Below are 12,487 nucleotides of genomic sequence, written 5' to 3'. Positions count from 1 at the left end.
AAAAAACTCCTCACTTTTTACAAATGTTTAGTATTTAACAATGTATTTCAGTTATGTCTGCACTCTCAAAGGACACTACAAAGATATTTTGCTACAATATTTTTGCTACATCTCCTGGTGCTCAGAATTTTCAGGTCCTTTTTTCCATTCTTTTAAGAATCCATGGACAACCAACCCAATTACTTTGCTTGCTTTTAAGAAGGAAAAATCCCATCTTTTTTTTTTGACTGATGACACTGATCTACTAATAAGTAAAACAGATTTACTTAAAGTTATAGAAATCTTTAAACAAACAACAAATCTGTGATTTCAAGTCTGAGACACTTACTGGGCCTTTCTTGAAAGAGGAAATGTTGGTAAAGATTAAGATGGCTGCATTTTATCTCAGTAAAATACATTGTATCTGTAGAGGCTAATGGAGCAGAGGATCAGGATTAGTGATATCAGTGCAGGATTGACACTAATTCAGATGGATGTGGGAGTCTCCTCAGCAGGTTGTCAATTACTAATCCAAACCATTACCTAATTATCCAAAAATATCCCTCCTGATTTCACAGGTGTGAGACCTAACTGCCAAAGGAACAGCAATAAACATGGGATGCGATGTAAAAATAGCGACCACCTGCAAGATTTAGTTTAAGATTAGAATTATTGAAGGTTGTGAGTCTGTCACTCATTGCAGTGGGGTTTGAATGCCACCCTCAGTAAATGTGGCTGTTAGTTGTCCCACTGTCACCCACTGGCAGTGTGAAATGGTGAAATGCTCTGGTGAAGGTAGGATGAACTCTTTAACATCTGCTAGCATTGTTCTAAATCTAAATCGATTAACTAAACCAGATCTGAAAGGATTCATAGAAAAACCATTCAAAGAAATATAAAACAATTATTTAAAACTCTGATATTTGTATTGCTTTGCTAAGCTGCTTAGTCAAGGCATCTTCTGCTGCAGTAAAACACAAAAGTTTAAAGACAGCTCAATAGTCTTCCTGATCACCCCACTCGACTGCTGGCTCATCATCCATTCGCAGAATGAGATAGGAGAGGAGCTGAAAGAGGTTCTGCCACAAGAGCAAAGAGACAAAGAAGGAGAGGTCGCTTACATCGATCTCACAGCGGTCCCCGGCGAAGTTCACGTCGCACAGGCAGTGGAATTTGTTGAGCAGGTTCTGGCACAGGCCCCCGTTCAGACATGGGTCAGAGCTGCACTCATCAATGTCCTTCTCACACCTGCAGGAGAGACTGCAGACAGTCAGCCTCAGGAACCAGGCATCCAGTGCTTCCAACAGGCAAGTGTTTAATTCAGCAGCTTGGGGGTGATGGAGATGCTCTGGGGTGTGTTTCCACATGTGTTTATGGTTTTATTAACTAGCTGATGAGCCCCACTCAAACCCTGAACTTCCTGCATGGTTTCCCAACACAGACAGTTGAGCAGGTAATTTCATCCCTGTAAAGCACTTCATGGTTACTGATGCTCAGCAAGGTGCAGTGCAAGTTCTTGTATGAGCTCAGAGCCAGCTCTGGTGCAAGTCCTGCTGACAGCTTGCTTGTCCTTGTCATTGTTCCAGGAGCTGAGGGCACAGCTTCCTTCTCAGTAATCTGGATATAAGTCAAAAAAATGTGTGCTTTTGCCAGCTGAGTGCTCTTAGAAATATTAATCTGTTTTTTGAGTGGGCTTTTTTAACCTTTTTATTTCTTTCCTCAATTTGGTATGCCGATAGATCCCAGCACAATGTCCTATCCAGTTGCTCTGAGCTGGGCCCCAAAAAAAAGGTAAGAATGGTGCATGACAGGTTTCATAAGCCTTAATATGTATCATTAAGTGGTTTTGAGCTAATTCTGGTGATACAAGAAATTTGAGTTCTAATTTCTCAAGGCAGACAATGGAAGGATAATGAGGGATATGTAAGACTGTTTGAAAACTACTGATTTGGTGATTTTTGCTCTGAAAATGTTCCCTTTTAATTCCCTGCTCCTTTTTATCAAATAATGCTAAAAGTTAATCCTATTTTTTCCAGGTAAAAATGCAGGTTTGTACTTGGAGAAGAATGTGAGAAATTCTCTCTGAATTATAAGGATTTGCTTTGTTCAGTCATATTCATAACCAAGCAATAAACACATTATTCATACATCAGAGAAGAGCATTTTTATATTAAACACTTACTCTATTCTCATCTAAACTTCTTTCAATAATTTCCTTAAATATTAAATTATATTTATATACTTCAGAGACTTAAGTTATTTATCCAATGTATAAAAATTGTATAGCTATGAAATTACCTATGCAAATTTTAAAAAAAGCCAAAAACCTCTCAAATCTTCTGGGGAATCAGGTACCTTAATCCAACTGATTTTCAGGAACACCTAAAAACCTGACTCCCTTTATGTAATTTTCAAAGTTCCAGCCTGAATTACATAACAAATTTGTTTTTGAGAGAGAGCCCTATCATCTTTAATGGAGATTAATCTTTATACATTTCCCTTTCCACCTACTATTAAGCCCATTGGGATTTTTTTTAATGTGATCCCAAGTCAATTGATAGAATTTCTCTACACTGTGCACCAGTGGCTTTCTGAGGGCTGGAATATTGTCTTAAAGGAAAATGCCTGCTTTATCATCCTAATACATAAATATACAAAGTGATTTGGTTTTGATATTCTTATTAACAGATATATTTGAATTTGTTCTGGAAAAAAAGCAAAAAAAAAACGGATGAAATGTTCTCATTTGATCTAGTGAGACCCCCAAGCACGGAAGCACTGCTGGTTTATGGCTTGGCAGCCTGGAGGAGCAGAGGCCAAATGCTCCATTTGAGAGGCTGCAGGAGAGAGCCTGGCTGCCACAGGCAGCTCCCTGCAGCTCGCCGGGCACAGGCTGCACACGAGAACCTTGGGAGCTGTAAAAGAGAGATTACTGCCAGCCACTGGGGTGGAGGGCAGGAAGGCTCACTCCCAAAGCTGCAGTTAGCAGGTAGGCTGGCAGGGGAGGGAGAAGGAAAAAGGGCTTTCCTGCTGCCTCAAAGTCCCAAGGAATACATGCAGTGCAGAAGTGGCTATGAATATGCTTTTACGTCTTAAAATTTTATTTTATTGTATCCTTTCCCCCTTGTTGAATATTGTGAGGTGGTACACAGGTGACCTGGCTGTTAACAGTGCAATTCAAGTGTGTCTGCCAACCACGCTGTGCATTGAGTGGGTGGAAATCTTCATTTCATGTCTTTTACAGCCTACTGTACTCTTTCCACAAAATCAGTGGGCTCATAAGTTTTTGAGAGAATGAAAACCTTTTGTTGGAAACTTCTCTGCATTACAGCTTGGTCCTGTTGAACTTTTGGATATTATACTCTGACATAATGCTAGTTTCACCAGAAGTACGTACAGATTTTCCTGTCTCTGTATCCAAAATGCCCTTACCTGTTCAGGCTATGACTGGGACAATGCCTCTCTAGGTTTCTGCAGCATCTGATGCCTGCCCTGAGGCTCTCAGCCCTCCCTGCTCCAGAGCTCTTTGAAGGCCAGTATTAAGTGTCAACTGGGCTACAAGATACAAATTTCGCTGTGAAGAAGGTCCCTCTGATCCAAGCTAAACAATAACATGCACAAAGTGTTCCTTAATCTCTTCTAAAAGTAATCATTCTGTTCTCACACTTCAGCATTCGGTAAGAAAGTGTGGTATACCGTGCCACCTCTTACCATCCCTGGGATAGAATAGATTGTATCTTCACAGCACAGACATGTGAAAATGGAACAGCTTTGCATATTCATGTGCCAGAGCATGCAGCTGGTTTAGGTATATGAGCAGGATATGTGTGTTTGTGTCCCCACCTATGGAAATTCTAACTTGTCATATGAAAATTTGGCACAGAAACAAAAAAAAAAAAAAAAAAAGGCACAGAGAAGCAAGCCTGCAGTGCTGTTTAAGAATTAGTATCTTGGGCTGGATTACTGGCTGCATTCATTTGTGATTTTTGTCCAAAACCACAATACTCCAGACCCTCAGAGTCACTCTAGCAAGGAACTCCTGCATTATAAATCAGCTGCTTTGTCTGTATTTCTGCCAGAGGGTTGGCTGTTACCCTCTGGACCCTTTTGGAGCAGCTTTTGGGAGAGGTGCTCCCCAGGGATGGGCAGGACAAAGGCTCTCACCGTTCTCCCACGAAGCCTGGCAGGCACGCACAGCTCAGCTCCCCGCCCAGGTCGCTGCAGTTGCCGTAGTTGAAGCACGTCAGGTTCCTCTCTTCGTTCCCACACACGGTGTAAGGTAATCTTCTGTACCTGGGCACACAAGGAGGCAGCAGCAGTTATTGGCACTGTCCTTGTTTCTGGATGTCTCCTGCACTCTCAGCTGAAGCAGGGGAATAGGGTATTGCCCAAAGGAATGACAGCTGGAACTCACATTCGAGACTCCCAGAATGTGTTTTGCCTAACTTTTTTAATTTGACAGATTTAATTTTTCTTTTCTGAATATTTACTGGCGAGATAATGATTCATTTATCATAAAAAAAAAGGACATCATTCTATTTACATTACTAATGTGGTTCTCTGTGATACCTGGATAGCTTAGTGTAAGAGTTCAAAAGAGACAGACATAACATACAAGATAAAAATTATTGGGCCACCATAAGGCATCTTCAAATCTGAGGATGTCCTCACTTCTCAGAAAAAGTCAACAAAACCTGTCAGTTTTAGTAATTATATCCTAAAAGACAGAGTAATTATATCCTGTAATTGGATAGCGTGAAGATGATTGTCTGCATTCTTTGGGCTGCAGCAGACTGGATTTGTTGGAGTCTTCTGAAGGAAGGAGAAGGATTTTGCCTTCTTGGAGAGGAATTGGACACGCTTAGAGGGCAGAATTTTATGGGCATGCAGCGAAGGGCAATTAAAGGGAATAGCTTGCAGCCTTTCTAGAGGAGAGTCTGGAGGGGAGAAATAGGAAATAGCATGTAAGCAGTGTCAGAAGCAATGGCAAAAGTGGGTTGTGTGGTGTTTGCAGCCACCAGGACTGAGAATAAGCTGGGAGGAAAAGACCAACCCAGAAAAGATGCTGTGAGTGGGGAGAAAAGCAAATTATTTTGCTATTGGTATTTTCTCCTACCAGCTCTGAATTTCTGCGTTTATAGCTATAGAGCCATATTACTGTAATAAAATATAGTTTTAGAGATTTAAAAACCTTAAGTTTTTTTTTCTGAAAAGAAGATGTAGCACATGTATTTTCAAGCTCTGGAAGACTTGTAATCTTGTCATCAGAGAGCTCACAGGACAAATGCTGACAGCAGAACAGGGCAGCAGAGCTGTGCCGTGTTCCTTCAGTCCTTATCTGCCAGTCTCTGCCTGAGCTGGCAGCTCTCCACTGCCTCAGTCCACATCTAATTGATCTGTACAATTTTCTGTACCCTTCATACCTCAACTCTGCAGCCATGATTAATACAGAGACAGATGCAAAACATCTGTGTTTAAAACAAAGACATCAGGGATGTAAAAGCCATTCAGAAGAGCCTTGACAAAACCTTACAGATCAGCCTTGTTTATGGTACCTGCAAAACCGCCCAGTGAAGTTAGCAGCACACAGGCAGGAGTATCCATTAATCCCATCAACACAGGTGGCCCCATTCACGCACTGGTGGCCATGGCAGTCATCTATGTCCTCCTCACAGGTCTCCCCAGTGTAACCAGGCTCACAGATGCACTCATAGGAGGCAATCCCATCTGAGCAGTTCCCATGGACGCAGGGGTTTGAAGAGCACTCATCAATGTTGACTTCACAGTAGGTGCCAGTCCATCCATCAGGACACACACAGCGATAGGAAGTGTAAAAGTCTTCACATATCCCCCCATGCATACAGGGGTCAGAGCTGCAGAAATCTGCCTGCGAACAGCCAGTAAGAGCAGGGTTTGCAGATATTTTGAGAAATTGCTCCTCTTGAGGTTTTTTAGTAGGGATGTCAGCATTTTCAAAGTAGGAGAGATAAATGCCACTGATTTCTATGGTGCTCATGCACCCTCGCAGGCCATCCAGGCTGTCAAAAGCCTTGTCAGCCACGTAGATGTCTGTCTCTTCTCTTAAAAAGTTGAGGTTTCCTGCAGCAGCTGTGCTGGTTGCCGTGTCTTTCTTGTTGTCTATATCCATGTGCCATCTGGAGGACTGGGACAGGGGCTCCACCATAGAGACCATCACTCGGTGCCATTTGCCATCGCTCACAGACTCTGAACTCGCCAGGGTCAGCCTGTAGAAGCTGTTGCCACTTTGTAACTGAAACAGGAGTTTGGAGTTGTGGATGCTGATGATGACAAACTCAGGCTCCCTCTCTGCATACAGCAGGATCACGTCAGTGTCCCTGGTCCGAAAGCCAAAGATGATATTGGTGAGGTCTCTGCTGATCTTCCCGTTGCTTCTGTAAAATATCGCACTGCTCCGGCCGCTGAACACTGCGTTAGCGAGACCTGTGCAAAGACAGCAAGTGAGAAACCAGGCCAGTTTTACACCAGTACACCTGGAAAGATGTGTCTCCAGCGCACATGCCATGTAACTGCTTTTGGGTTTGCTGGGACACAGTCAAATTCCACCGGTGTTTCAGTTATCCTGGTCTGCCCCTCGTGGCTGTGGAATTTACAGGGCAGTGCCAGCATCAGCCATAATCGAATCCAAAGCGTGCTGCTTTGCATCATCTCAGGTTATCACTCTAACACACAATTCTGCATTACTGTTATCTATTTCAAAAAAAGACATACATTTGTCACTTTATGATTGTTTCCTAAGTACAGGCAGCCTAGTTATCCCCCACGACAGATCTGGATGGGGTGAACATCTCTCCCAATTCCGTTTTTCTTGGGTGAGTCTTAAGATGTTTTATGAAGTATTTGATTGGATCCCAATTTCATCTCACTGATGCAAAAGGATGAATTTAATGGAAGTCAGTTGATGGAAAGCCCCTTCAAAATCCCTGTGAGCAGTTGTGCCTGTCACATTCAGATCCAGCTTCTCCTGGTGGGCAGGCACTGCCACAGCCCTGTGCCCGTGGGACTGGGAGGGCAGCAGGACTCAGCTCACTCTGCTGTGAGTGAAAATTGATGGGCAACGTTGTGGCAGCTTTATGGACATCTTCACAAAGGTATTTGACACCTTTCATTTGTATGGTTTCTACTAAAATGCGCTTACTCACTGGGCTGTAAATTTAAATGTTCTGAGGTTTCTGAGGATTTTAGACAGGGAGGAGGGACACAAAGGAATGTCTTCTGTCTGTACTTCAGAAAAAAATAGCTTTGAAAGATCTGAGATCAGATGGGTTTCTGAGGTGCTTGTTTTTTTAGCAGAAGACACAAGGCAGAGAACTCATTGCCCAGTAAAGCTTTTATTTTGTTATCCTGTGTTGAGTGAGAAGTTTATCCTGTAGCTAAGAATAAAACTAGTTAAAAATGCAGTTCTGTAGTCCAGGAATTTTTGAATATCTGTTAGGGAAACTCCCTACTGTTGCCACATAAACCAGCACAGAAATCTATTGGGGGTGACCTTGAATCATTGAAAGTATAAATGAACTTGAGTTTAGCAGAAGGAAACAGTTCAGGTACTTTTTACTTCACTGTCACTAAGTTTTTCTGTTCTACCCTAATATGCAATACTAAATTTTATGAGAGAATGTATTTTGATGTTATCATTAAAGACATCTGTGAGAGAAGGAGCAATTATTTTAATTTCGGTTACAATTTTAAGGCATCCTGCAATGGTGATCCTAACAGTCTGCATAAAAATAGTATCATATTGGTCTGTCTATGACAGAGATCTTTTGTTGACCAGCCTTCCTGTTCCTAACAGTCAGCCATTCTGACAGTTTCCATCAGACTGAGTGGGGATTTACCCTCCCTCACAGTTTTTTTTTTTTTTTTACAGTTTTTTATTAGGGCTTTATTTGGTAGCAAAATGAAGAAATATTTCTTTAAAATCCCTACTTGCTCTTTTCAATTCAACTCTAGGATGGGAAGGAGAAGGAAAGTGGAGAAGGAAAGAGATGTGCAGGGTGGCTAATGATCCTAAGGCAGCTAATGGTCATCAGTTTTCAAGTGGATTGCTTGGCATGCAGGTTCTTCTTACGAAGGCACTGCTTGAGCAACTGTACTGCAGGTACTGAGGTGACCTTCTCCAAAGCTATTCAAGATTTAAGAAAATCAAATGATGCAATAGAAGTTTTGTAGCTTAGCTTTTCAGGAAGATGGAGAACACTCTAGGGTTAATCCAAGACTGGATATCCTCTTATCTCTTTGCAGTGGAAGTGTGAGGCAATGCACTGATCTACGGGACAACCTTGACTAGCTGGGCTGAGTAAGTCAAAATCAAAGTTCCTATGAACATCAGTGCCTGACTCAGGGGTCTGGGGGACATTTTCTGGATTTGGTAGGGCAGACTCTTCCCATTAAGATTACTTAAAATTGATATGACTATTATTTTAACACAGAAGTATAATTTTAATGAACTTTAAAGGCCGTGAATATTTTGTTTAAAGGAAATGCTGCTGAAAATACCTATTGCTGCTGATCTCCAAAGATGATTGAAACAACTGAAATGTACCTACATTCAAATCCTTGGTGCACCAGCTGGCATTGTGCTTCATGAGGACAGGGCCCAAGCTCACACCACTTAACTTCCTCACATGCCTTCCCCACTGTGTTAGGGGGGCAGGTGCAAGTGAAGTCATCCCAGATGGAATAGCACACACCGCCGTTGTGGCAGGGGTTGGACTATGGGAAAGAGAAGAGAGAACCTCAGTATGAATCAAGGCTGTTGGACACCCAACTCTAGGCATGGGGGACTGTCTGGCAAAAAGAAGTTTTCTTTCTATTTCAGATGGAAAATTAGAAAGACCAGTATTGTGACAGTACAGCATGTTCAATAATTAGTGAAAAACAGTATTCCAATCTCAAAATAGTTTCCTTCTCCCCTATGCAAATACATTTTGCTCCTGATATTCATCATATGTAGCATAGCTTAACAAAACCTGCTCTTTCTAGCATTTTTGCATGTTTTCCTAATCTGTCATTATAATCAAATAATGTGTGGGAACATATTAAAAACACTTTTAAAATTCCCCATTATAAGCATGTGAAAGTGTTCTGAAAAATGTCATTCTTACCTTGCAGAGGTTGTCACCAGCGCAGCCTTGGGTGACATTGATCAGAGTTGGATTGATAAGAGAATTTGGTGGATTGCTGATTGGGAAGAATTCCAGCAGCTGGTTATTCACTCTTACATCTTGGATACAGCCCTTGAAATACCTGCCATTTCTGTCAGTTTCTCTGTTATCTGGTAGGCCTCCAATGTAAATAATATCATTACTTTGGATGGTTAGTGCTGGAGCAGAAATAAAGCCTAGGTAGTGAGAGGACTGGAATAACTCCACCTTATTTGGTTCTATTTTTAAGGTTATTAAGTAAAAGTTTCCATCGTTCACTGAGTGCTTCCCTAACAACTTCATGGAATTTAGAGCCAGCATGGTGAGTTTCCCACCTTCCAAATAGACTCTTATGTAGAGGTGAGTGCTGTTTCTCAGAGCCAGTAACAAGCCAGAAGGTTTGCGTGTTCGGACAAACATTGATATGATGAAGTTCTCATTCTGAGTGGAACCAACAGGAAAAGCAGCATAGCCTGAGGAGTCCTCGGATCCAAACCGGCCTGGGATGTACTCTTGAGGTTAGAGATAGGGGAAAAGGTAAAAAAACAAAAAACAGAAGAGAAGGAAGAAAAATAAAATAGTTAGGGTTATATGATAAAGGAGCCAAGGCAATGATTAAATAACTAGTTCTGGTGATATTCATGTACAGTAGTAAGATATGCTTCTATTTATGGATGAACAAAGACTTGGTCCAGCTGTAAATAGCTTCTGGTCAAAATTACTGTTGGCTTCCATGGCTGTAGCACTAAGCTCCATTGCAGGACCATATGTTATATAATTGGGCACATTTTTCCTCTCTATCATGCTCTGTGTAATTCTGTGTTTTCAAGTAATTTAACAAGGATAGATTTCTACAATTTCCTGAACTGGTCCTCAGAAAGACCATTTTGGAAAGAACCTACCTGCTTTGATCCTCTGATGACCATGGAAGTTAATGCAGTTCTGGGATTTTATGATGTTTTTTCCACAGATTCCAATCACAGAAAGCTGCTGGGCAAAGACCTTTTGTGTGAATAGATCACCTGTGTGGTGCTGCAGAGGCTCCCCAGTTCTCTGACTTTTTGTTGCTGGGGCTCAACATATGCTCACCTACATCAACTTGTATCCAGCCATGAATCCTGCTCAGCCCCCAAGTGCCCACAGAGCCATGGGAGAAACATGATCCAGGATTGAGTAAGTTTTCTTTCTTTGTGCTAATCAATTAAAATGATTAAGCCAAACCCATCTGTCAGTCCTTCAGCCCTTATTTTCAGTAATGATTTTCAGTCTTTTAAGGATACAAAATATGTAGCCAAAACTGTATTTAACTCTAATGAATCATCTCTTTAAAGAACAACAAAGTGTTTCTATTTTTACACTAAGTTTTGTGATCTTGTCCTCAATATTACAGACTTCCTGCCTAAACAGTTTCAGGAGCTATTTTTCATATATCAAATTCCTAGAAAAAATAAACTGAGCTTTTTTTAAATGCTCACACAGCTGAAGATTCAGTTGTCTTTTGTGCAGTAAAACTCCTGGAGCAGAATGTCATGGGCCAACTTTCTGCTTGCAGAACCACTTTTTTTTATGACTGCATTTAAAAAAATGATGAAAATAAGGGACTGACCATGAAGCCCCAACAGACCATTAAGAACCACACTGCACTGCTATGGGGTATGGTCATATTGTTTAGCAACAGGAATAAACCCCATACTTGTTCCTAAACAGACAATTTCTTAATTTAATTGGGAATAGTTTATTTCTATGAATAAGATTGCCTATATATCTACATCTACTCATTAAACAGACTTAATGCCTCAGAACACGTATTTCAGAACAAATAATTATTTCTACATACAAGAATTTTAAGTTATATCTTCTCTTAAGGTGGAACTGGAGACTGAGACACTTTTTTCATGAGAGTAAAAAGAAGAATTCTGCTGAACTGAGGGTTCCACAACTGCAGTATTAGAAAGAAGCCTTGATCTCCAGAAAGGTATTTCATGTTTACAATTACCTTGTCACATTTCTCTCTATTTATAAACACACACATTTATCATCAGCCTTATCTGTTTGATGAGATGACTAGCATCACCTTGGTCAATATTAACCTCTTGGGTCACAACATCTGGATGTTGATCAAAATGAGTCAACATCTGTTTGCTATTTTGTATATGTAGAGAAAATATTGTGTCTTGTCAATTAAACACTTGGCAGCAACTTTTCTTCAGAAAGACACCAGCATTTCTTATGTCATCCTTTACCACAAGCCTCCCCCACTCTGCCTCTTTAGAAACCTGCCACAGTCTTTTACATGTGACATATATCTAGAACCTATGTACCAAAATGGCACGGTGCCACGATTAGCAAGGAATATTGTGGTCAGCAGCAAAGAAAAGAGGCATGCTTTCTAATAATTCTCAACAGTTCTAATGCCAGTATAAGCTGCTCCTGGCCCTGAATGGTTTTAATTTTGCTTCATATAAGAGGCAAACTTATTTCCCAGATGTTGTCCTATATTCAAAAGTTGCCTTCCAAATCTTTGGATAAATTACAGCTACACTTCAAAGAAGTCTGTTACAATTACCTCTCAGACTTTGTCATTTTGCAATAAAACCAAAAGGAAAAACTATTGAAAAGTATTGATAAGTATGAGGTAGAGCAGGCAAAATGAAGTTATATTCAAACATTTGAAATGTATTTGAAGGCCCAGCTTTCTGCAGCAATGCATTCAATAAGCCCTGAGGCCAGTTGTTCAGCTGATGTGAATCAATGTAGCTTCACTGGCAGCACTGCAGCCACGCCAGTTTGCACCAGTTTAGGATCTGTCCATTCCAATCTCAGCATGGCTCTGCTGTTGTGTTTAATTTTTTCCAGTCCACTTGGTAAATATATCTACATAAATATACTTATGTGTGTATACATGTATACATACATATTTATAGATGTATTTCTTGCTCCCTAAAAATTGCTTTGCTGACTGTGTGTGGATGAGGGAGGCAGAGGGAAGGGCATGGTGTGAAGACTTAGTCCTGTGCAATTTTCTTAAACAAAACTGCTTGTTTGAAATCCCTAAAACTTTGCCTGGGGAAGGATTACACAGCTCACCCCAAAGCATTCCAAAGGGCTGCTGTGTTTACAGCTCTAGGAGATCGCCCAGCAGATGCAGCTGGACAGGCACCTCCTGTTGTCCTTCCACTTGGCCCCTGCCTGCACTGTGAAGATCATTTGTAGCAGGGAAGGTGCTGCAGGCATCTGCAGCTTTTGTTTTCCTGCTCACCACTGCCATGGAAGCTGCTTGCTGAGATGAGCTCCTCTGCTCACCCAGACAGGGCCATGTTTCCCTC

The 12,487-nt window shown here is 41.3% G+C and overlaps 1 protein-coding gene across 2 annotated transcripts in view; it reads right to left on the bottom strand.

Moving 5' to 3' along the window:
- CRB1 (crumbs cell polarity complex component 1) overlaps positions 1 to 12,487 on the bottom strand; it is a 96,289-nt gene that overhangs the window by 21,333 nt on the left and 62,469 nt on the right. For both annotated transcript variants that reach the window (XM_063165527.1, XM_063165528.1), the window contains 5 exons: positions 9,123 to 9,673; positions 8,565 to 8,730; positions 5,535 to 6,441; positions 4,144 to 4,272; positions 1,101 to 1,227 (listed from right to left, as the gene is read on the bottom strand). In XM_063165527.1, coding sequence (XP_063021597.1) covers positions 1,101 to 1,227; positions 4,144 to 4,272; positions 5,535 to 6,441; positions 8,565 to 8,730; positions 9,123 to 9,673 — 1,880 coding nt within the window. The remainder of the gene's footprint in view (positions 1 to 1,100; positions 1,228 to 4,143; positions 4,273 to 5,534; positions 6,442 to 8,564; positions 8,731 to 9,122; positions 9,674 to 12,487) is intronic.

The sequence above is a fragment of the Melospiza melodia genome, chromosome 11 (genome assembly GCF_035770615.1).
Source record: "Melospiza melodia melodia isolate bMelMel2 chromosome 11, bMelMel2.pri, whole genome shotgun sequence".
Taxonomy (NCBI): domain Eukaryota; kingdom Metazoa; phylum Chordata; class Aves; order Passeriformes; family Passerellidae; genus Melospiza; species Melospiza melodia.
The sequence above is the reverse complement of the archived record's forward strand: the minus strand, read 5'-3'. Positions and strand labels throughout refer to the sequence as shown.